Source organism: Metarhizium brunneum, chromosome 2 (assembly GCF_013426205.1).
Source record: "Metarhizium brunneum chromosome 2, complete sequence".
Classification (NCBI taxonomy): Eukaryota; Fungi; Ascomycota; class Sordariomycetes; order Hypocreales; family Clavicipitaceae; genus Metarhizium; species Metarhizium brunneum.
The window spans coordinates 1,662,554-1,686,462 of record NC_089423.1 but is presented as its reverse complement, the minus strand read 5'-3'; the positions used below and the strand labels follow the sequence as shown (position 1 = coordinate 1,686,462).

General features: G+C 52.9%; 10 protein-coding genes and 1 non-coding gene across 11 annotated transcripts; 5 read left to right on the top strand and 6 right to left on the bottom strand.

Moving 5' to 3' along the window:
- Positions 1-837: 837 nt before the first annotated feature.
- G6M90_00g034730 (uncharacterized protein) lies at positions 838-1,512 on the bottom strand (the record flags this gene model as incomplete). Its single annotated transcript, XM_014691383.1, has 1 exon — positions 838-1,512. The coding sequence occupies one exon, from the start codon at positions 1,510-1,512 to the stop codon at positions 838-840; it is 675 nt and encodes a 224-aa protein (XP_014546869.1).
- Positions 1,513-3,917: 2,405 nt separating this feature from the next.
- On the top strand, positions 3,918-6,408 carry lepB_3 (Transcription factor lepE; the record flags this gene model as incomplete). The annotated part of the gene is made up of 2 exons (XM_014691382.1): positions 3,918-6,131; positions 6,223-6,408. 2 exons carry the CDS (start codon positions 3,918-3,920, stop codon positions 6,406-6,408), a joined length of 2,400 nt encoding a protein of 799 aa, XP_014546868.1.
- Positions 6,409-7,133: 725 nt separating this feature from the next.
- G6M90_tRNA00000050 lies at positions 7,134-7,205 on the bottom strand. The gene has a single exon. It is a non-coding gene; the product is annotated as a tRNA-Met (tRNA).
- Positions 7,206-8,116: 911 nt separating this feature from the next.
- On the top strand, positions 8,117-8,850 carry COA1 (Cytochrome c oxidase assembly factor 1; the record flags this gene model as incomplete). Its single annotated transcript, XM_014691381.1, has 2 exons — positions 8,117-8,285; positions 8,363-8,850. 2 exons carry the CDS (start codon positions 8,117-8,119, stop codon positions 8,848-8,850), a joined length of 657 nt encoding a protein of 218 aa, XP_014546867.1.
- Positions 8,851-9,111: 261 nt separating this feature from the next.
- Positions 9,112-10,122, bottom strand: rplC (mitochondrial 54S ribosomal protein uL3m; the record flags this gene model as incomplete). Its single annotated transcript, XM_014691380.1, has 1 exon — positions 9,112-10,122. The coding sequence occupies one exon, from the start codon at positions 10,120-10,122 to the stop codon at positions 9,112-9,114; it is 1,011 nt and encodes a 336-aa protein (XP_014546866.1).
- A 313-nt stretch (positions 10,123-10,435) lies between these two features.
- PITH1 (PITH domain-containing protein) lies at positions 10,436-11,254 on the bottom strand (the record flags this gene model as incomplete). The annotated part of the gene is made up of 2 exons (XM_014691379.1): positions 10,436-10,859; positions 10,995-11,254. The coding sequence occupies 2 exons, from the start codon at positions 11,252-11,254 to the stop codon at positions 10,436-10,438; spliced, it is 684 nt and encodes a 227-aa protein (XP_014546865.1).
- A 665-nt stretch (positions 11,255-11,919) lies between these two features.
- Positions 11,920-14,895, bottom strand: G6M90_00g034680 (uncharacterized protein; the record flags this gene model as incomplete). Its single annotated transcript, XM_066130156.1, has 2 exons — positions 11,920-12,844; positions 12,902-14,895. The coding sequence occupies 2 exons, from the start codon at positions 14,893-14,895 to the stop codon at positions 11,920-11,922; spliced, it is 2,919 nt and encodes a 972-aa protein (XP_065986238.1).
- A 307-nt stretch (positions 14,896-15,202) lies between these two features.
- G6M90_00g034670 (uncharacterized protein) lies at positions 15,203-16,052 on the top strand (the record flags this gene model as incomplete). Its single annotated transcript, XM_014691377.1, has 2 exons — positions 15,203-15,431; positions 15,505-16,052. The coding sequence occupies 2 exons, from the start codon at positions 15,203-15,205 to the stop codon at positions 16,050-16,052; spliced, it is 777 nt and encodes a 258-aa protein (XP_014546863.1).
- A 361-nt stretch (positions 16,053-16,413) lies between these two features.
- MZT1 (Mitotic-spindle organizing protein 1) lies at positions 16,414-16,767 on the top strand (the record flags this gene model as incomplete). Its single annotated transcript, XM_066130155.1, has 3 exons — positions 16,414-16,503; positions 16,562-16,639; positions 16,699-16,767. The coding sequence occupies 3 exons, from the start codon at positions 16,414-16,416 to the stop codon at positions 16,765-16,767; spliced, it is 237 nt and encodes a 78-aa protein (XP_065986153.1).
- A 342-nt stretch (positions 16,768-17,109) lies between these two features.
- Positions 17,110-19,095, bottom strand: G6M90_00g034650 (uncharacterized protein; the record flags this gene model as incomplete). Its single annotated transcript, XM_014691376.1, has 2 exons — positions 17,110-17,970; positions 18,028-19,095. The coding sequence occupies 2 exons, from the start codon at positions 19,093-19,095 to the stop codon at positions 17,110-17,112; spliced, it is 1,929 nt and encodes a 642-aa protein (XP_014546862.1).
- A 2,236-nt stretch (positions 19,096-21,331) lies between these two features.
- PMT2 (Dolichyl-phosphate-mannose--protein mannosyltransferase 2) lies at positions 21,332-23,774 on the top strand (the record flags this gene model as incomplete). Its single annotated transcript, XM_066130154.1, has 4 exons — positions 21,332-21,466; positions 21,539-21,672; positions 21,746-22,298; positions 22,368-23,774. 4 exons carry the CDS (start codon positions 21,332-21,334, stop codon positions 23,772-23,774), a joined length of 2,229 nt encoding a protein of 742 aa, XP_065986617.1.
- Between the last annotated feature and the right edge of the window lie 135 nt (positions 23,775-23,909).

Sequence of the window (23,909 nt, the reverse complement as noted above, 5' to 3'; positions counted from 1 at the left end):
GGACGAGGGGCCAATCATGACGATTTTTGTACCTGGGCTTGGCTTTGCGCACGGGGATGTGAGTATTTTGGATGAAGACATTTGGCCCGAGTGGTCAATTGAGTGGATGGCCCTGCTGGTCATGAGCATCAGTTTGTGCTGGTCGTCTTACACGTGTTGTGGTGGTTGTGGTGGTGGTGTATTGCATGGGATGGATCCGCGGCTCCAAGTATAGATGTGATATTTCGACGTTGTTGGTTTGAACAAACGAAGTATGTACACATGGATTTGGTCTCCTAGCAAGAACGCGGTGATTGCTGGTCAAATCACCATGGCATTGACATGGCTGTGCCTCGCTGTTTGACCAGAAGCGTAGAGAGCTTTCTCTTCATTTCTCTCATAACGGCCCAATCGTTCGTTTTGATACTGCAATCATGGGGAGCGGAAAGGAAACAGGTCGCCAGGATGATGAGGATATATTCATCTAAGCTGCATCACCCCGCAACACACACAAGGGTCGTCATCAGCGCCCGGATGTGGTTCATTCTGACAAGTCTCTCCGTTCTTGTGACAAGGCCATTCTGCCACATCATCGGAGTTTCCTCCTTGCTTTCCCTAGCTGGTGCCCAGGTTAATTATAGAGTATCCATTACGCCTTGAAGGGTTCGCAAGTAGGCAGCCGCTTCAACAGCGGCCGCAAATGACGCAACTTGAGACCGGCATACATTCGGCCCCATGAGCATTCGTGGCCACTACGACGGAGCATTAGCTACAGAGCAAATCTCAGGTAGTCGAGCGTGGACATGTTCACGAAAATGATCCATGTCCCCATCAGCCACCTCCTATACAGGCTCTTACCTAATGCTTCTTCGCTTCCTTTTGGGCTCTCTTTTCAGCAATCACGCTATCAAACCTCTTAAACACCATGAGGCCCTCAAAGAAACAACTCACTACCCACATCCACCACTGGCCGGACCACCTATCCACACCATGCTTCTGCAGCCTCGTCGCATCCAGCACCATAGGCTCAATCAAGTGGATGGCAAGCACGGGGTAGAAAATAAGCTTGACGGACCAACGGAACATTTCAGGCCCACCAGGGAAATAAGCAGTGAGGATACTCCAGATGGAAGAGCCGGGCACGATCCAGGGCAGGGCGAGGAAGGAGACAAAGTAGAAAGCGACGGACGCCATGACGAGAGCATCAGCGACCCGAGGAGCGCGGTATGCCGTCATGTAGATATCGCTGATGCCTAGGCTCTTGCGGGCAATGGCATCCATTTCAATGACTCGGGGGCGCACGTCGTTCCACGACTGCAAAGCGGGCTTGAAATGGACAACGTAGTCGGCACCGCCGGCGCGGATGCGCATGCCCTGAAGGGTGACGTCTCGCAGGGAGGCTCCCCGGGCCTGGCTCGGGGTGAGGCCGCAGTAATGACGGAGGTAATGGGTGAGTTCGCGCGTGTGAGAGGTGTTCATGTGGCTGAGGATGCGGTCTTGGAGACCTTGGTCTGCGGGGGCGGGAGCAGCCATTGCGACGGATAGCTATTCGAAGATTGGCAACTCGGCAATGCTTGGAGTCTGTAAGAAGACTACGGCGTCGGTACGGCGGTGTTTTTGGCTGAGAGAGAGAATGTCAAGAGACGGAGAGCTGTAGCCGAGGGAACGAGGTAACGAGGTGAGACAAGTCTGGTGGCATGAGGCATCAACAAGTGATGTGGGAAGCTCTGAAGCTTGGGCACCCCGGCACTCACGCAAGCAAATCACATTTGAAAGGTGGTGGGGTGCCGCGGGACGGGATTGTCAGAAGCACCGATGCCGTCTGGTTTGCTGTGCAGGTTGTGCAGGATGTGCACATGTGCAGGCTATGTGCATGGTCGTGACGGGATGAAACTGGTCTCTATTGTGGTCATTTGGTACCGCGTACGGAGTATCCCACGCAGAGGAACAATTAAGCAAGGAGATGGCACTTGAAATGCACAATGGACATGAAGCCGGTAATGCAGAGAGCACGAGGACGGTCGCGGTGGACTAGGATGGCTGCAGTAGGTACCGGTAGCAGTTACTAAAGTAATTTTGCTTACGGCGTGACGGCCCGCCTGATACTCCGTAAATACATACATGTAGTAACCTACCTCTGAGTTTTGTGAATGCATTTCCAGATGTGCATGCATCTATCTTTCTGGCGTTTTGTGCCGACTCCCACCCGCGAGTGGACTTGATATATGTACATACATGCACAGTCCATGATGCTCTCGGGCAAACAACCATTGGAACGGCCATGCATGCGGCAGAAAAAGAAAAACGAAAAACTTGAGTAATTTTAAGGGGTTAAAAACGCACGAAACGTGGCCCTGGACACGCGGTAATAAATCCACCACACCGCAAAATCTTCATGCCCTTCGATCTATCGAGCATCGTGTAAAAGCGAGGGGGTGCCACTCAATATCAATGCTCGAGAAAAAGCTGTGGCGGGTTGACTGGCATCACAGGTGAGCCAGGCTGCCTGTCGTGGAATACAATAGTCCAAGCCAAGATCAAAAGTGCCCCAATAAAACAAGTCCCTCAGCGTCCCCCTCATCTTGTTGGCCTCTTGGCACAGCGGCCATGCGTTTCGAGGCGCACACAAAAATGAAGCCGGTGTGGATGCTTCCCTTATCAATCAGTCACACCTTGGACCATCATCTCCACCCCGACCTCGTGCAGCTCCTCAACAGTCCCATACACGGGTCCACAAAGCGAGAAGAACTTGAAGCGAAATGCCCACCATCCCTGTCGCGATAATTTCGCTTTCGGTCAGGAATGGCTGTTGCCGGCATTATGAGACCATTTTCGGCAAGCGAACCGAAGCATGGAAGGGAGGGGTCCGCTCTCGGGGAGGCGATGCGGATTCTTATCAATCAGTGACGCGAGAGGATACCTTTTTGGCGCGCAGAGGCCGCGGGGGGCGCCATGTACCTCGCGTGAATGGGGCCGTGCTGGCGCCATCAAAAGCCGCACACTTGCACGCCTTCAATCGGCGTTTGGCGTCGCTGATGCTGTCCGATGCCCGGACCCTTGACACCGTCAGCCTTCCAATCGGCCATATTTATTCTCTGGATCCCCGAAAGATCCGCAATTTTATGACTCAACGCCTAGGTTTCAAGGTGGTTGGCAGACACACATTGATCAAGTCTGGTTGTAATGGGCATGGCACGCCAGGATGAAGACGAAGAAGACACTTTGCAGCTGGGTGAATAGGGGGGGGAGAAAAGGACCACGTATTTTCGATTTTGTATTTAGCTTCTGCTAAAAGGAGAAAACTAAACAAAACGAAGAAGGGAACGGCGTATACCAGACGCGTGCTAGTCCAACGTTTGCATTTCAAAGCTTCACCTGTCTGCGCGGCCGTTCGTAAGCCACGAGTTGGACTGGACCCTGCCGCTGCTGTTGTGGGAAACGTTGTCAAAACGTGGTGCGGCTTGCAATGACACACGCAGGCCAACGTGCGTCTATTTATTAAACCGAGAGATCCGTCTTTGTTTCCCCTGTGGAAACAAATGTTCCTGGGATTGTACGTACACAACTACTACTACATACTTCCAACGCCCAATTCGGCCCCTGCTCCGCCACCAACTCGGCGTCTGAGCTTCGCATCTTCATTGGCTCGTCATCGTGCGCTTCGGAAGTCCGAGGCCATCGACGCCGTTGCAGGACGCTGAGTCAGCCCACCTCTCACCCCAACCAACGGCCATTTCTTGGACCGCCCTCGTATTTCCGCTCGGTGTTTATCCCAAACAGGCTCGCGGGCAAAATTCTGCACCAGTTTTTATCAGATCAGATTGATAAAGATTCCTTTTACAAGCCCAAAGCCCCCCTCCTCATTTTAAAGCACTCGCTCCAAGCTTGGCCGCAAGGTCGTAACTCCGACACGCATTCGTGCATCCAGAGTACACACAATGCCTGAGAGAAGCGAGACCCCGGAATCCGACGCAGGTTCGCGCAGCAACGGTGATGGCGACCAACCACCGGCGCGCAAGCGGCAGCGCGTCCGCCTGAGCTGTCTCGAGTGTCGGCGCCGCAAGCTCTCATGCGACAGAGGCTTCCCGTGTGAGCGGTGCATCAAGAGTGGCACCCCGGACCGCTGCAGCTACGAGTCCCGGAACGGCGAGGTCGTCAACGCCTCCTCCGGCATTCCGCCGCCCTTTGCGCAGCTGGATTCGCGCCGCTTTGGAATTGGCGGCGGTGACGGCCCGTCCGGCTTCACGTCGAGAGAGGACCATGAGAGGATTCGGAGGCTGGAGCTGGAAATCGCACAGCTCAAAAATCACCTCGTCAGACCTGGCGGCACCGGCTCATTCGATGGCAGCACCGTCGCCGCCACCGACTCACCGGCGACCAGGAAGGATGAGAACCTGGCCGAGACTGAGGGAGTGCCGCGGCCCGACGTGCAGGAATGCATCGAGGCCGGCAGCATGAGCGGTGACAAGGGCGAGCTTCGATTCTTCCGCGGCAAGGGCTTCAGGACTCGCTATTTCGGCCCTCACAATGCCAGCATGGCCTTTGTGGAACTGACTGGGCTGTGTCCGTTCATGAGAGAGACGGCCGATGAGTGGCTCAGGCCGGTCATTCTTCACGATCGCAAAGATCGCAAGCGTCGCATGGAGGATCGCGAGGCCCTGTTCGCGAAGCAGGACCCGGAACTCGAGGCCTTGCTGCCCACAAAGGAGGAGACGGACGCCCTGGTTTCCGTGTACCTCGACCAGTTTGAGCAGATTCACCGCATTGTGCACATTCCCACTTTCCGCAAGGAATATGCCGAGTTTTGGAAGCCCGACAGCAAGCAGCGATATGCGGCATTTACAGCCCTAATTCTGGCCATGATGGCGGTGACCAGTTGTGTGCATACCCACGACAGCCTCAAGTTCATCGGCATGATGTCCAATGCGCGCCACTGGGCTGAGAAATGGATATGGGCGTGCGACGCATGGCTGTCGCGGCAGAGCCAGAAGCACCGCAAGCTCATTCACTTCCAGATTGCCTGCCTCTTATACCTGGGGAAGCGAGTCAACACCATCAAAAAGAAGAGATTCTGGACCAGCTCCGGCGCTCTCATCCAAGATGGTATTTCTGTTGGCCTTCATCGGGAGCCCAGTCACATGGGTGGCAAGATCACCGTGTACAATCAGGAAATGCGCAGGCGGATATGGACGACGGTGCAGGAGTTCGACATGCAGGCGTCGTTTGATCACGGCCTGCCCACCCTGCTCAGCCAGCTTCACTACGACACCAATGCCCCGAGGAATCTGGACGACGAGGACTTTGACGAGGAGACGACCACGCTGCCGCCATCCAAGCTGGCCAAGGAGTACACCTTCAGCTCGTTCCAGAACCTGTCTCGACAGAGTCTGCCACTGCGGCTGGAGCTCAGCCGTCTGCTTACGGGACCGCTGTCGGACATTGACTACGACCAAGTGATTCGATACACGAATGACTTGACGCAGGAGATTGACGCGCTGCCCTCGTGGGACATGAACATGGAGGGCTCCAAGGAGAAGAAGAACCCCCTGATTGCCTACACCCTCCTCCACGTCCAGCTCCGTCAGTACATCATCCCGCTTCACCAGCCGTACCTGAAGCTGCGCAAGCAAAACTCCAAGTACCAATACTCGGAGATTATCTACTACAACGCTGCGCGTGACATTGTGCTGCTCCACGACAAGCTCTACGAGCAAGGCATCCGGTCTCTCAACTTCCTGCGGGAAGACGCCCTCACCACGGCCATCAACCTCTGCAGCGTGACGATGCTGCAGCCACGCGGGTCCACCAACATGATCATGATCAACTCGCACCACACTCTCAAGCTCATTGAGAAGTGCATCGCCATGAAGGAAGACCGCCTCCTTCGGTGCGGCAATAACGAGCCATGGGGCTACTCCATCATGTGTGCCGCCCTCGGACTCCTCGAAGCGCACCTGGGCACCAAAACTACCGAGGTGGCCAAGTCGACGTCTGCAGAGCGCTTCGTCAACCTCCACTACAGGCTGCTGGCAAACCAGGAACCCCCCGTGCCATCTGAAAACATGCCCGAGACGCCCATCAGCGGCGCCACGACCCTCTCTGCGCCTGGCCTGGGGCCCAGCCCCGGCCTAGAAGTGCCTGACCGGCCCAAGGTATGTCTCTCCCATGATGTATTATACGAGAACCCACTCACTCTTTGGATTCTACCGAGTATACAAAAAGTTGCTAACATTGGAAACCCAGTCTGTTACGCCATTTATATTCCCACCTTCCATCCCAACCGTGCCCGTAGACCCAACTACGGCCCCTGCAACAGCATGGATGATTGGCGTGGGCGATCAAGCACAGCCCTTTAACATGGATCCAAGTCTGGAACTCCTTGGCCTCAACCTGAATGAGCTCTGGGGCGAGTCGTGGGAGCTCGGCTAGAAGAGTGATGGGGGGGATAAAGATCGTCTCGTTTATTCTTTTTTTTTTTCCTTTTAAAAAAATCATTCGTGCATATTTCATACATCTGGGCACTATATAGTCTCGGCGACGTACTTATACAGGGAGGGCGGAAGAGAAGGAAACGTCCGTAATGATAACGACTTGTTTTGCGAAATGACTGGGCACATTTATTGTACAATAGAGATACCAATATACATACCTAGCGGCTCCGATTCTCAATGACACGAGTGCATGTCGAGAAAATAAAGACTAGGATTTACATGCGTGTGCAATTCCTGCGCTTTGGAATTAATCCATCTTTTGCATATGTTTATGAATTTCTTTTATGCCAGTTAACTGTAGTATTCCGCACACCGTATTCCGTATGCAGTTAGACGCGAGGCGGTAAACAGCACGCGACACCCCGCATACACCCCTGTCAAACGCTCCTCCGATCCACCTAAAACAGGAACCAGCTGTGCAAAAATTATGAGGAAAGAAAAAAGCGCGGGCTACTCCGTGTCGAATATGAAAAAAACGCGTGTTAATGGGGCAATTTGCTGTTTGTTCTCTTTGAGCAAACACGTAGAGCCCCACTTGGCTCCATCTGTGGGTGCCGGTGCGTACAAGTATGACTCACAATGGTCTCCGAAGACGCGGAGCAGCAGACTGGGTCCCTTTATATGCCACATTTGCTTCGTCTGTTTCCAACAACAGGTGTTCAAAGCAACATAGCTCAGTGGAAGAGCGACGGGCTCATAACCCGTAGGTCCCTGGATCGACACCAGGTGTTGCTATCTTTTTTGGACTTTTGTGATTTGTTGAGGGTGTGGTGAGGTGGTGCATGGTGGTGTCCTGTGTTTGACTGAGGTTTTGTGTTTTTTCTTTTTTTTAAAAAAAAAAAATACATTAGTGTAACTTGGTTTCGTTTCTTGTTCTTGTCTTGTGTTGCTATGGGTTCGTGATATTTATAGGGTGTTTCTTGGTGTTTAGGTCTGGGAAAGTGAGGCGATGAGACATGCGGGTCACGGGTTGTCGATGTGCATGTTTCGTCTGAACTTGCATCTTCCTTTGGGGCTATTTGACCTGGCTAGCTTCATGTCCATGCCATGCCAGCAAGAGTCCATCAATCCGCGCTGTTTAATTCACCCAGACAGGGTCCAGTCTCGGCACTTGGTAGTATTGTGCACCACCAAACTTTTCAATTTGTACCAAACCCACGCATCACGACACACCCACCCTATACCCGTCAGAGAAAAAATATGTATATCAAAAAAAAAAAAGAAATGAAAAAAAAAATTCACGACACCTACTCCCAGCACCGCCCAGCTCACGCAAACCCGTCACAACATACTCATGCCCGTCATTCACACCCGCACCGTCAGCCAATCTCCCATGGCATCGGCTGGCATCGGGACTGTTAGGAATTCATGGCTGCATGGAGCTAGACAAGCTTGATGCGTCTCTGTAGACCATTTGATGAAATAAAACGTGTTAGCCATGTATGTAGTTTCGAGATGTCTCATGTCTTGTCCCTCTTCTTTTTCCTCGGCGAGCATAAGAGTCCAAGACACACGCCGCATCCCTGTACCGAGTCGGCACTGTGGAACATTCGAACCCACCAGACCAGCTCAAAAAACCTCCCACGCAGCGACATCACCTCACCTCACCTCACCTCACCTCACCCTCCCACATCACCCACACAACCATGCTCTCGCGCCTAGTCCAGCGCAGGCTCGCCGCCTCCCTGCGCAACTGCAAGACGACTCCCTCCCCGTCCACCAGCAGCCGGTCCGTCCAACGAAGATGGATAACGCCTGCCCCGAAACCCGGTGACGGACCTCTCATGTCCCGCCGAGCAGACCGCGAGCTCCCAGGTACGGCCGCACCACGACCCCCCTCCCCTCGTCCCGTCTCGCCAGCCCCTCGGTGCAAGATGCTAACCAGCCCGCAGAAATCAGCCAAGTCCGCTTCCGCTGGGGCCGCACCCTCCCCATCTTCCTCGCCATCGTGTCCGTCTGCTCCATCTCCATCTTCAACTACCAAAAGACGTCGTCGCCCATTGTGTCCTCGACGCTGTACGCCCTGCGCACCAACGCCCGCGCCCGCGCCATCCTCGGCGACGACATCTACTTCAAGCACCAGATTCCCTGGATCAGGGGCCAGATGAACCAGATGCAGGGCCGGATCAACATATACTTCACCGTCAAGGGGACCAGGGGCTGGGCCACGATGCGCTTCGCCAGCCACCGCCCGTCGTCGAGGTCGCTCTTTGAAACGACCGAGTGGAGCCTGACCACGGCCGACGGCGAGTGGGTTGACCTGCTGGAAGGGGGGGATCCGTTCCGAGGGCTGCTGGGCGATGACGGGCTCGCCGCCATGGAAGAAGACGACCTGCATGCCACGAGGGGATATCGACAGCAGGGCGCGCTGAACAAGTGATTGGCCCGTGGTGGGAAAGGCGGCGACAAGGCCGAGCTTGGAGTCGATGAGAGCATATAGTGAGCGTCTATCAATCACTTTTTTTTGTTTGTTTTGAGACGGGGCGCAAATGGAAGCATCTCATATTTTTGTACAATATAATTTGCTACAGTAACTTGTACAGTACTGAAAAAAAAGGCTTTGGTGTATCTATATATTATACATGTCCACTTCAGTTCATAATGGCCCCCTCCTCCCCCTTTCTTCCAGACATTGCAAATCCTACAGCTCGGCCGCCTTTGACTGCCGCTGCTCCTTCATCTCCAAGTGTCTCTGTCTCGCCGCTTCCAGCTGCGCCTCCCCGCCAGGATGCCGCTCCAGCATCTCCCGCAGGACCCTCTCGCGGTACGGCAGCGCAGGAGCCTTGCGCTTCTTCGCGTCCTGCAGCTTCACCGCGCGGCCCTTGGGCCCCGGGACGGCGCCGCTGACGAGCACAATGCCCAGCTCGTTGTCGACCTTCATCACCTTGAGGTTCTGCACAGTCACCCACTCGTTGCCCATCCGCCCGGGCATCTTCTTGCCCGGGAGGACGCGGCTGCCGCTTCCCTGGGAGGGGCCGGTCGTGCCGATCGTCCGGTGGTTCTTGGAGTTGCCGTGCGACGCCCCCTGGCCCGCGAACCCGTGGCGCTTCATGCCGCCCGCGAAGCCCATGCCGCGGGACTTGGCGCGGACGTCGACGATCTGCCCGGTTTGGAACCAGTCCGGCAGCAGCTGGGAGCCGACGGGCAGGAGGCCTTCCGTGCCGCGGACCGTGAACTCGGCCAGTTGGCTCTTTGGTGCTATCCCCTTTGCTTCGTAGTATCCCAGCATCGGGCTGGTCACGTTGCGGGGTTGTCGTGACCCGGCGCCAATCTGGACAGCCCAGTATCCGTGCTTCTCTCTCGTCTTGTTCGCGACCACCTGCACCTGGTCGAGTTGCAGGACCGTGCAGGGGATGCGCGTCTTGCCGACGAACATGCTCGTCATGCCCTTCTTGGTGGCGAGCACGCCCGCTCGGAGGGGGGTTGTGTTCTCCCGCCGCTTCAGGGCGGCCGCAGGGCCCGTCGTGGGCGCGGGTAGGCCGGCACTGGGCTGGTTGAAGCGTCGGTGCTTGGATCGTGGTGGTGCCGTTGACCAGCCGTATTGAATGCCGCGCTGGGCGGTCAGGGGGAGGAGAAAGCGGCGTGGTGCATGGCTGGCGATTACGGCCGATGGCCGGGGGAAGGCCACCCTTAATGAGAGGCGGGGCGGCATGACCGTGTGTGTTGTGTTGGCGATATTGCCAATGGAGGAATTGGACTGGATATGATGTTTCGCGGCTGTGGAGTTTTCTGAGTGCTTCTTGATTGTCGGGTATTCTACGGATGATGCTGACGACGGTGGGGTTACAGGGTAGGTCGTTTGACTTGAGAGGTCAAGGTTCTGTATAGTTGAGCAACTTGAGCTTCCCCAAGGTGGTGCAGCCATAAGGTGGCAGGCTGTAAAGCCACGGGGAATGTCAAATTCTATAATTTGTTTTCGTGATGATCCAGAACCAGTAACTTTGACCCTTGAATAGCTTCACAATCTACACGCCCGGCCCTCTGCCCCCAATACCACTTCCCATCTGATTCACACTGGTCCCCTTGATTTTGTGATCCCCCGGTTGCGCCGCGGCCTCGTATAAAATGTTTGTCGGCGCCTTGCCCAGCTTTGTCCACTCGCCCTTGAATCCAACATAACTAATCCGCGAAACATCTTCATCGCCATCCCCAAAATTATCCATAAAGAATAGCACCAGCCGCTGGACTCTGCCAAACAGCGCCCTCTTGACGGGAATCTCTTGCACGTCAGACGTTTGGGAGAGCTCAATCTTTTGCACTGGATCCATGTCTTCTGCCGTTGAAAAGTCCAGATTGTCGTGGTTGACGTAGAGATGGAGTGTTTTTGGGGCAGAGAGGGATGGGGATGTGCGGATGAGGATGGAGTGGAGTTTGACTTGGGCCGCGAAGCTGCGTTTTTGTCAGCTGTATGCTAAGAAAAAAAAGAGAAAAAAAGAAAAAAAGGAAAGAAGTAGACTGGGTTTGGTGACCAAGGTGAAATACAGAGAAGATCGAGTGTTGCTGGTGGTGAGAGAGGAAACGTACGGTACAGTCATGAGCAGCTGTTCATCGGCATCGCTTGCTAGCTCTGGCTCGGCACTTAGTCTCTCTGCCCACGTCTTCTTGACGATGGCCTTGCCGGCGTCTCGTGTCGACTCATTGAGTGTCGTGATTTCATCAAAGTTGATTTGCTGGTAGAGCGACGACTGCAGGGCTGGGGTGATGTCGTCTGAGTGGTCATGTTCGTCGCCATGGTGGTGGTCGTGCGCGCCGTGACCGACGTGTTCGTCGTGGCAGTGGGACATGGTGCTGCCCAGGTCTGACAGTGTGTTCCACGTGGTGAATAGTGAAGCTGTCTACTCTGAGAATGGGAGGTCGATGTATAGCTTTCCTGGTGATGGGTATGGTTGGATGAGATGGAGAGAGTAAGAGGCCCTGATGGTGGAGGTGAGAGAATGCCCCGCCGAGTTGACGATGTTTGTTACGGCCGGGATAATGGTTGTGAGTATAACTATAGACATGACCCAACTTGGATCTTACAGTCCACATATTTTCAGGTTCTGTTTTATCGCCGACAGTTTATCAAATACAGCTACAGCCGCAGTTTTGATTCACGCTCCTTTAAACCCTGCGGCAGATGGTCTGTCACTGCTGCTGCAGCCACATTGGGACTCGCCGCGTGTTAGTCTTCATTCAGTGGTCATCTATGTTGTCCTAACGCCATGCATTCGCTAATTGATCCAGCATCTCGTGGTATGGCGCAATATCTGGGGGCATGGCAAGCGATTTCAGCCACGAGTCTTGTAAATTGTTTTCAAGAAAACCTGGACTCGCTTTTCGATCCACGGCCTATGGTGTGGGAAAACTTTGGCACAGAAAACCCAAGGTCAGAAATATTTATTTGCTGTCAATTTCCTTCAAACCATCTATAAACGCCCGGGTATCTTAACAAACAAGTATGCAAACCGCCTTATCTGAATCCACTTTTCCTTTTCCCCTTCTTAACCTTCTTTCTATCTCCAAAAGCACCAGAAACCGGCTGGCTCATTGTCACCGAGGGCCCCGGAACACCAAAAGACTGCGACGAGTCTGGCATGCGCTGCTGACTAGACATTACTTGCACTGGGGGTGGTCGCATGTCCATACTCGAGGCATCTTCGCCCAGGCCATCGCTGGCTGGGAAGCCTTGTCGCATGAACGCAGGGCGCTTGAACTTTTCAGACTGTGCCTTTCTCTTGGCTTCGATTCTCTGCAGACGCCGTTTGGCATGAGAGAACTTCTCCTCTGTTGCAACCGCGATACTAGAAACGTAGTTTTCAGTGTCGATACCACGCTCTGTAGGCCAGTAGGAAAGAACCTTGGGCGGTTTGAGCGAACCTAGCGTCCCTTGTTTGATGGTCGGTGCGAGAAGCTTGAGTCGCTGGAAGGCAGCATCGGGAACATCATCTGCCAAAACAGATGCTTGCGATGATGAGGCACTTGCTTGGCTGGAGTACGGTACTTGATTGGAAGAACGTGGCGTGAAACTGTCCACTTGGCTCTCTTCCACAAGATCGTAACCGCTCGGTCCCATGAGGGGGACATTCTGCACCATGACGCCGTAGCTGGACAAGAATATGTCCCTAGCAATCTCCGCCACCCAGATTTTTCGAATCGTCTGCATCTCATTTGGCAGGGAGTCTGCTACCGCAGTGAGCCACAGTTCAGAAAGTTCTTCCATTAACAAGGGATAACCAAGAAGAGACCCTGGTGGTTCATCTGCATATCGTCTCCTCAGTTGCGTCACAACCACATGTTCATCTGCGCTACCCAGTAGACCTTCAATCTCGGCCTCCATCCCTTCGCCAGGGTCCCCATAGACGAGCGGTTTGTCGAGCGTCGAAACTATCTGTATCCTGCAGCTTATATTAGTATATTTGCCCCAATGCAGAACCCGGAGCCGTCGAACCCACCACGATGTAAGAGGCAAAGAGTTATCCTCTATACCATGCTCGATTATACGCTGAACAGCGTCAATCAACTGCATCGGTAGACCGCTCTCGCCTTCAGAAATCGCAGCTTGTAGATGTGACGTAATTGTTTGAGCTATGGAGCCAAATTTTAACAGCACAGGCCGAGCCTCGTTTAGCGTGACTTCGCCAGAGGTGTCGTCATCATTTGGTCCGGATTTCTGCTTCTGAAGCACAGAATCCAGGTCGTTGTCCGTCACGCTGTCGGGCAGCACGAAGGCTTTCGTCATGTGGTGCAAGAAACGTTTTCTCCTCCGCTTCCAGCGTCGACTATTGGCTGATTTGGACCAACCAATACGGAATGTAGGCAGACTTACCTCGAGCGACGGATCAATGGAGGAGGTGCATATGCAGTATCGCACACCCAAGTCTCTATCGAGGACGGTGATCTGATAAAACTTTGTGTCTGCATGGGCATATTCCGTCCCTGGCCCAGGTTCGTCGCCTGCAGCCGATAACTCAAGCTCTGCGGGCTGCACCCTAATAGACTGCGCTTTGCTTAATGACCTCTCTTTGCTTCGCGCGGACAAAGAAGTGATGTGACGGTGCCACTGCGGGAGCTCCGTATCTGAAGAAAAGTTGAACCAGTACACGGTCAGCTGATCTGCAAAAGGTGAAAAAACAAAGACCATGCTGCCATCTAGTTTGTTTTCTGACACCTGGCAAACAGACATCTTGCAGTCTGTATTCCAAAAGCCGACATGAGAGCAAGCGAGTAGAGTTTTCGGTTGAGCGATAGTTCTGGGCTCTGTACCCTCGGGAAGTACATCTAGCCAGATCACCTGACGAGTGGTCAGGACGAATACGTGGTTTTCGTTGCTTGGGCTTTTTTGAACGTCGAGAATACAAATTGGCTTTTTTCTTGACTGTGCTGAGAGAATGTCTGAATGTGGCGAAACGGAGTCGCTTTCTAGGTCCACGAGGGAGATGCGTTCCGAGTTCCACACCAAGACATGTTGGGAATGACCAAGACTCTGTCTGATATATTCCGCGCGCCTGGTGGTGACATGCGGCGAATCGTCTCCATCGGTTCGTCCAATTTGTAGCATGCCATGCCTCTGGGCTTGATAACTGCACACTCTTGGGATTGTTCCAAGAACACCCTCACATATGTGGCCGCACTTGTACAAAGACAGCCGAAGGGTCTTCTTGGCTACTTGCCAAGTACCTTGTAGACTCCAAACAGTCCAATAACCACATTCGTCAATGATGGCTATTTGTGGCGGAGATCCAACGGACGGCGGGTTGAAGCAAACATCAGAGAAGGCATTGCCACCTGTCTGATGATGATGTAGTGTGACTAAAGGATTTGGCGCAATAAAAGACGGCGGCTGTGACCGAGAGCTCGATCTCCCGCTATCTGGCTGTGGATTTCGATGATACTCAGGACACAAGATGGTAACGGAAGTTTGGCTTTGGACCAGAAGCCATCGCACTGAGCCTTGTTGCCAGTATGCTGTAGCAAATTTGATCTTCATAATGGGTAAACCGTCGCCTGGCCATATCGTCTCCTCTTCCTGATGTATAGAGTCAACAACTGAGAGATTGAGAATCGCATCCTTGTTATCACCCCACCGCCACTGAGACTCGTCCATCCTCGTCAGCCGTAGCCGTGCACCGGATTCTCCGGTGGCCACTGCCAACAGTGGTGTTCCCTTGAGCCTGGGGGGAGCTCGCACATCATTCATCTCGCCCACAGCAAGAAGAGGTCCGTCATTATCGCCGTCTTCCGATTTCTCAAATCGTTCCATATCCTCTTTCAGATAATCACCCAAATCTGTAGCACCCCCTACAAAGACTTCGGGGTGGGAGTTTAATAGCCATCTCTGCTGGACCCGGCGTTCTTTCCACAAGGCAGTTGAAGACTCTGAGACTTTCTGCTTCGATGCCGGATACAACTCTGCCAATGACCCGACAATCCTAAAATTCGGAGCCATCGATATTGGCGCATTTCAGCTCATCATTAGGATTAAAAAAACGGCGACGCCTTGCCTTTTGTTTTGAAGCAACGTGCTCATGGGCAAAAAAAAAGAAGCAGTTGGAGTTTGAAGTTGTTCTTGAAGACGGTGCACGTGACTGCGCCTCGCGAGATTGGCCACAATCTGGCAGTCGCGTCGACCCAGCAACAGCCCACACAAGGTAAACATCCAAGCACCCAGTTGTCAACTTGAGAGATTGTGCAACACCTCAATCAGCAATTCGAAACTAAAACGACGAGGAGAAACACGCACGCGCACAACAGAAATGGCTACAGCATTCGAACCTTCATTCTCTGCCAGCGGTAGCCGGCCAACTATGGCCCCCGTCGGGCCATCCGTCGTGGACTCTCTCCCAAGCATCAATTTTGGATTCGACGATTTGCGGGATCGCATGGCCAAATTCACCACCAAGTTTGACGAATTCATCGAACAAGGTCGAAAAAGAGTGTTGGAAGAACGCAACAAATTCCGCATCAATGTTGTCGAGCTTCAAGGTACGACGATTTCCCTACGAAGACCTGTGTGCTTGTCATCAAACAGCAGGCCCCAACTAACTTGACGAAACAGAGGACCAACGCATGAAGAAAAGAGACATCGAAATTGTCCAGGTCAAGACGGTATCCTACCAACAGACTCTCGAAAAGGAAGACGCCGAAACGCGAGAAATGGAAGCCGCCATCGCCTCGCTCTCCGCCCAGCGCGATGCCCACCTCGCTACTCGAGACAGTCTCAAACAGCAAATCGCCCAGACGCAAGCAGAGATAGAATCGCGGCTTGCGGCCCAGCGAGCACACGCAGCGCAGCAAGAGGCGCAGCAGAGGTTCAACGTGCCGGAGCTGGATTTTTGGATAACGAACTTGTGCTTGCGGATCGAGGGCGCGGGGCAGGCTGACCGGCTGAAGTTTGTGTATACGCACATCGATGAGAAGAACTGGGAGAGAGAGGCGTGGTTTGAGCTGGTGACGAGCTCGAGAGATTACGATGTCAAGCACTGTCGGCCGAAATTAGAGAGGGACGACGTGGAGAGGGTGCTGGAGAAGGTGAATGAGAGTAGAGAGTTGGTGGTGTTGTTGAAGGGGATGAGGGAGCTGTTTGTGGAGGCTATGAAGTCATAGTCAAAACTGTTTCTCAATGATTAAATGATTAATGTATCGGATCGGCCATGTTTGCATGCTGTGTGGTGTTTGGAGACATTCTGGGCTGTGTTTGGGTATATTGGGCTACGCGCGGGGCGATGTTTTTTGCTAGGGTCTGTTTGAATCTTCTGAAAGTACTGAATTGCCCACCTTCGGTTGAATCCTATTGGGATGTTCTCATCTATACAAGTCATCCGCCCAGCACATGTTAGATATTGGAGGGTAATACCTGCTCTGCCATACAATCAATCCATACCCATGAAAACCCACCGCGTCCACCGCGTTCCCCACCACATGGCCCAATCTCAAACCTCCCACCATCAACAACATTTAACTCGCCATGCCGGAGCCAGGCAGGAAACCCGAGCCCGACAAGCGCGCGGCCGCCCAGCAAGCAGTTGACATTCTCCATGAAATATCCACCCTCCTGGTCTGCTGCCTTCCTCTTTTCCTTCATCTCCCCGGCTGCAAGGTTAACACGTCGGTAGAACTGCCACCTGGATAGAAGAGCCATATCGATCTGTGTGTCAATGATCGAAAAGGGCGTCAACCCTGAAGCCCTGGCGGTAAGAGCAGGATGCGGGTCCTTTTATGCACCGGAGAACTGACCTTGGTGTGTTTGTAGGGAGTAATCAAAGAGTTGAGGCAGGAGGCTCAGGGTGTTGAGAGGCAAGTAGCTGGCAGACGGGCATGATTTACATGACGCGATGAAGTGTCATTTCCTCAAGGGCAATATATATCAGATATTGTTGGAGTTTGGGACAATGAGCTTGATTTTAATGATATGAATATATGATATTATGCTATTTGTAGAATGCAGTTCCCAATGCTCACTCTGATCGCTTGTTCCCTCTGTTCCTTGCAATGCGAATGAATACCACGATGCGCCAGGCTGCGTTAATTCCAACATGAATACAAAGACCTGATTGAAAAGCAACCCCCCAACTCCAAATGTCATGCTGAACCCCAAAAATACACACTGCTGTCGGTATATGATCGTTTCTCGTGGCTGCTTGATAAAACACTGCGAAACTCTTCACCTGTGTCCAATGAGAAGAATGTCGTCGTCGTCGTCATCATCCTCATCCTCATCCTCATCTGCACTATTGATACCGTCACTGTCCAGATCGGAATCGGACTCTTCTTCACTGAGATCATCTTCATCTTCATCCTCGGCCTGATCTTGGCTCCTATTCCCTCTCCAGAGCCCCAAAATATCGTCATCGGAGTCGATATTAGCGGCAATTTGAGCAAGGTGGGAGTCGATGCCTGATTCAAGGGGTGATAATGATCGCGCGAACCTATCCGGAGCATGGTGCTGAAGCTCAATTCCGTGTGATGAGTGCCGTCTTCTGTTTGGAATCCAAGTCGCTGCTCGGGATGAAGTCGCTGGAGGAGTCATGGCCGGGCGTTGAATGTCGGGTGAGGGCTGCTGCGCGCTTGCAGCTGCCTCAGCTCTCTCCGCGGCGGTTTGAAGTTCCTGGCTGCCTTGCCCATGTATTTGCAACTCCACAGTGTTGTATGACTGGCATATCGAGCATTTCAGGCCAAGCCAGTGGTAGGGAACAGTGCATTTCCCAGAGCAATCGTTGCAGAGGACAGTCGCTTTCGTATCTCGAAATTCTGGAGGCATAGGCTGGTTTATAATGGCGACATCTAGATTGCGAAATTGGGTTCCCATGTTGGCTAGGCTCTTATTGCAGATTGGACACTTGTATGAGACTTTCATGTGTTGGTCATAGCACTTCTTATGTATGCTGTGTCCGCATGTCATGAAGACCACTGGCTTGGGTGACGTGAACATATACTCTCCGCAGATCGGACAGTCGCAGTCAGTGGACCTCTCGATACACTTGTGAGAGCTCTGAATAGACGTGGTTATACACGCACGGCAGGTCTTGAAATTAATAAGCAAATGTGATGACGTCCAGATTAAGGCATGCTTTATGCTTACCTTGCAGTGAAAAAAGTCCTTGCCAAGACCAAGCCCTCGGCGGCAGATACCACAGTCATTACAATGGTAGATTGGTTTGCTCTTTCGATTCTCCCACAGTTTGCAAATATTGCAGTAATAGTGGGCGGAAACTTCGCCGCAGTTGATGCACATATCAGAAGCCTTTTGGGGTGTTCCACAGAGCATACACAACATGTTTCTCGTTTCCCTCCGAACTAGGCTGTGGTCTTCAGCAGCATCGTGGCAAAACCTGCAAGTGTACCATTTCTTGCATGTGAAACACTGCAACTTGACGTTTCGTTCATAGTGTTGACATCCCAGCGGCGCTTGAGATTCGGGTGGCGTCGTGGAACCTTGACCTTGCAGCTCTACATCCGAGCCCTTACGAGGACGTATCGGCGCAAAAGTCGGGGCGATGTCGCCGTCGCTGAGGATGAACTTGTCCGCCGTTGAGGGTTGATCGGTAGCGTGATTATACCATGATTTTAGAGACTCCAACGGGCCTGGGGAGGTTGAAGGCCCCCATTGATGGCCCAATGATTCTTCCTCCATAGGGGGTGTAGGTTTTCTGCGGTTGGCAACCTGCGAAGCCCGATAGCCTTCGAGAAGTAATTCATGCATGCGCCTGGCTTTCTCAGCTGAAGGGGCATCTTCAGAATTTATGGCCTGAATGCGTCTCCTCAACTCGTGCATTCCGTCATCCTCGGGGATCGCTCGACCCCTCCTCGGGGACAGAGGAAACCCCAAGTGGTCATGGGAAGTATTGTCAACTGATGGAGGAGTTTCCGGGGCGTCTGCCACTCTGGTTTCCTGCGTCGATGTGCTCACGGCCGGTGATCGGGGTGTCTCTGGCCGCCTCGCAATGGGTTCTTCCCCGGGTGTCTCAAGTTGCTCAAGTGCTTCACGCAGGACGCCCCCGGCAGTGCCGGAGTCGCTCACTGTATCAGGATCCGACGGAGGAGTCGGTTCATGGTCCTCGCCAGTTACAGTCGTGCGTGATATCTCAGAAAAGCGGCGAGCTTGGCGTAGGACGGGGTTAATAATGAAGTCGGACACGAGAGAAGACATCGAGTTTCGCCGCACTCTGGTGTTGGGGAACCACCGCCGCGGGAAGGCAGAGAGCAGCGAGGGCCGTTCGGTGTGATGGACGGTAGAGAGGTTGGAAGTGGGCTGCGGGCAAAATTTTCGTCCTCTCTCCTCTCGGAATAGAAATCGGTCTTTGAACACGTGAGAGGGAACTGTACGTGAAGCACAAGACAATGCGACGAGAGCAGAGGAAGGGCCTGGGTCGACATTTGCTGCGACGTATCAAATCATGTGCTTCAGCGCTCTGGAGTTCCGCTGTTTCGTCACCAGCTCCATAGCAGCTGGTTTATGTGGCTTCTAGCGGGCTGGAGGTGGCGGGATAGCGACCGACTACTACTGTACTTAGAGGTCCCTTACTTAGAGGGATAGGTACTTAAGTATGCACAGACTACTTGAGTACTTAAGTACCAAACTCAAGTACATACATGTACAGTGCATGTGGGAGGCAAAAAGTATTCAACCAGCCAGATCGAGTACCTGGCTATCGCGTCGCGCACTATATTATACTACAGTATATTAGCGTATACCTGTTGGTGGGCGATATGTTCTCCCACAGACTGTATTGAGTTCTCCGTATTGCACGCCTGGCACTTCCAGGCTGGTTTTGCAAGCATAAAGTACATAGGACAGAGGAGACTGGATGACATAACATGGATCGTATTCCGAGCGGCGTCGGGTGGTACCTTGTCGGTTGAGGGAAGAGGCTGGCCGTCGATTGATGGCGGTGGGCGCCTTGGATGGCAGTCACTAACAGTCTCAATGGTTCTGGTAGGCCCCTTGATCGCCCGAGAGAAGTCGACGATATCTGGATGCACCCAGGCTCTGAAGTCGTCAGTCTTTAATCAACCAATTGTTCAGTAAGTATCATGCTAAGTATTCAGAGAAAAGCGCAGGGAATGTAGCCCATGGGCTCAAGGGCACGGCGGGAGGATGTGGCCTTGTTCTTCATCTCTGCCTGGGGATCCCTTGTGCGCTATCGAGGACTCCATCTGATAATGTGTCCACTCAATGTCCAAGCGTGCCGTCTCTACGCCGTAGGCTGCTTAGTACCCAGGTACTTTTACCAGAGCGCACAGGGGTTGGCTGGTGCCCCATTCCGCCGACAATCCGTCGTTCGAAGAAAAACTTAAAAGTTTGGCGATGCAAACGATTTTAGACAGCTCTATGGAGTATACGACGAACGTACCCTTTGCTAAACCATGTCTGTCCGTGTTCTAGAGTCGTCGCCCTGTCTGTCCGCGATGCAGTCTTGTTTTCGGCAAGCTGAATCCATCGATCCATGTTGCTCTGGCACATCGCGGCCTGTGATTGGACCGTGCCGGAAGCAGCTGTAGAATACAACGTAAACCCTGCGCGTCAACGTCTCACCTCGTCCCGCCAAAGCATCCGAAATCTATGTATGCACGGGGTACTCCGTGCTGATGGCTTCATTGTCCAGTGCTCATCAGGTATTTAGTGCAGCTCAGGACCCGCTACTGCACCAAGACGGCATCCAGGAACCATCAAGGGCCGGCCTTTAATTGGGAACATGATCTGGATATCGGTGTCCTGAAGCCTAGAGACCCGCCTTTTCTGGAGCCACGCGTTCAGCAAGGGTTCTGGTTCGCTGCATGTTTCCCTGGACCGCCTTGTTTGCTGCCCGCAGTTTGTCCAAGCACCGGAGCAGGTGTGGCATTTTCGGCGCACTCAGCTGTGATGTCTGGGGGGCTCCAGTGCTCGAGTGCTGCATGTGCACGCCTAAAGTAGGTACTTGCCCCAGCAACTAGCTTCAATGTTGGCTTCAGCCAAATTCGTGTCGCCCGTGTAGCCGCACCCAGCCAGGGGGCGCGCAATCGTATTCTTAAGAATTGCCCTCGACATCAAATGCCAGCTTGGCTTCTCCTTGCCCTTCTCCTTGCCCTTCTTGGTAACCTTGCCATCTCCTGAGCATCGGTTCCCCCTTATTTCTCGGGTCTTTTTATTCTTTTCCCATTGACGACGAGCCTGCCGTCGTTGGTCAACGGGCGTCCTTTTATCTTTTTTTTTTTTGAGTTCTCCTAGCTCGTCCCGTCGTTTACTCTTCCTCGAGGCCACCGTCACCCAATACCTTGTTCCCATTTCGCTTCGAAAACACAATTGGCACTTTGGGCTTGCCATCGCCCGATAGTGTCTCTTCTCCCTGTTCCACGCCGGATGAGTCGCGTCGAATTTTTATAGGCTTTATTTCAATCCATTTACCATGGCAGGCGAAAAGGCCGCCGTCGCCTCCGGCGCTGACGTCGGCGAGGGGCTGAGGAAGCGTCCTGTCAATAACGGCACTCCAGCTCCCGTTGCACCCCAGCCCACGGACAACAAGAAACAGGCAGCTCAGAAGGTGAGACCGAAGCAGAAGATGATTGTATGCTGAAGATGCTCACGGCGGATTGAAAATTGACCATCAAGATAGGCAGAAAAGAACCTTATTGACACCTTCGTTGAGTGGGAACACATCATCGCTCCGCTCATCTTCACGGCCCTCGCATTCTTTACACGATTGTGGAAGATTGGTCTGAGCGACATTGTTACCTGGGATGAGGCTCAGTAAGTTTGTTCCGTGTAGCTTTCTGCCGCGTTCTTCATCCCAGCTATGATTGCTGACCTTGGGGAATCACAGCTTTGGAAAATTCGGCAGCTACTACATCAAGCATGAATACTACTTCGATGTCCACCCCCCTCTTGGAAAGATGCTTGTTGGATTGTCTGGTGTTCTTGGTGGATACAATGGATCTTTCGAGTTCAAATCTGGCGACAAGTACCCCGAGGATGTCAATTATACCTTTATGCGTGCCTTCAATGCCTTGTTTGGCATCGTCTGCATTCCCATGGCTTACTACACCGCCCGCGAACTTAACCTCCGCCGACCTGCTGTCTGGCTTGTTACACTGATGGTCCTTTGCGAGAACTCATACACCACTATTAGCCGTTTCATCCTCCTCGATTCGATGCTGCTCTGCGGTACTGTGGCTACTACCCTTTGCTGGGCCAAGTTCCACAATCAGCGCCACAACAGTTTCGAGCCTGAGTGGTTCTTCTGGCTCTTCATGACTGGTTTTAGCATTGGTTGTGTCTGCAGTGTTAAGCTGGTTGGTCTATTTGTCACGGCCCTTGTTGGCCTGTACACTATTGAGGACTTGTGGAACAAATTTGGTAACACCAAGATGCCGATTGTAAGCCCCAGCTGAATCGCTCATTTATTCTTTCCAAGTCCGCCTTCAGTACTCACTAACATCATTTAGACGACCCTGACTGCTCATGTTGGCACCCGTGTTGTTGGATTGATTGTCGTTCCTTTCCTCATCTACCTCCTCTCCTTCGCCCTTCACTTCGCCATCCTCGATCGCACTGGTCCCGGCGACGCCCAAATGAGTTCTCTTTTCCAGGCTAACCTGAAGGGCACAGAGGTTGGAAAGAACAGCCCATTAGAAATTGCCTACGGCTCTCGTGCTACTATCAAAAATATGGGTTATGGTGGCGGTCTGCTTCACTCCCACGTCCAGACATACCCTGAAGGTTCTCAGCAACAGCAAGTCACTTGCTACCATCACAAGGATGCCAACAACGACTGGTTCTTCTATCCCAACCGCCGGGAGCCTGACTACGACGCCGAGTCCCCGGATCTTCGATTCATCGGCGACGGTACCATCATCCGTTTGATCCACGCCCAGACCGGACGTAACCTGCACTCCCACGACATCGCTGCGCCAATGTCCAAGAGCGACAAGGAAGTCTCTTCCTACGGCAACCTTACTGTTGGCGATGAAAAAGATCACTGGAAGGTTGAGGTTGTCCGAGACGTTGCATCCCGAGACCGCAGCCGAATCCGCACTCTGACCACGGCTTTCCGCCTCAAGCACGAAGTTTTGGGTTGCTATCTGAAGGGCACCAATAAAAACCTTCCTCAGTGGGGTTTCAAGCAGATCGAGGTTTCCTGCACCAAGGAGAACAACCCTCGTGATGCATACACCCATTGGAACGTTGAGGCCCACTGGAATGACAAACTGCCTGCCGGTGACCCTGGTGTCTACAAGTCTCCTTTCTTCCACGACTTTATTCATCTCAATGTTGCCATGATGACATCTAACAATGCTCTGGTTCCCGACCCTGACAAGCAGGACGACCTTGCCTCGAAGTGGTGGCAGTGGCCCATTCTGCACGTTGGCCTTCGCATGTGTGGCTGGGATGACAACATTGTCAAGTACTTCCTTCTCGGAAACCCTCTAGTCTATTGGGGCTCCACCATCGGCATCGGCATTGTTGGCCTTGTTGTGGTGTGGTACATTTTGAGATGGCAACGCGGCTTCGCCGACCTAAACAATAAGGAAATTGACCAAATCCACTACTCTGGCATTTACCCTGTTGCTGGCTGGTTCCTACACTACTTGCCATTCGTCATCATGGCTCGTGTCACCTACGTGCACCACTACTATCCGGCTCTGTACTTTGCCATCCTTACTTTTGGCTTTCTTGTGGATTGGACCGTCAGAAACCGCAATACGATTATCCAGGGCACTACATATGGTGTCTTGTATGCTGTCATCATTGGTCTCTACGTCCTCTTCATGCCTGTCTGCTGGGGAATGGTTGGCCCCAACCAGCAGTATAGCTATATGAGATGGTTCGATAACTGGAGAATCAGTGATTAAGCGGGGTTGTCCATGCTATATCCTGCGACGCAGAGAGTGAACGCTGGGGCACTCTTCGTTCGTGGTGACGAACGCAAACAAAACTCCTCTCAAAACACACATCTATCACATTATGGCTTGTAGCTATGCCATATA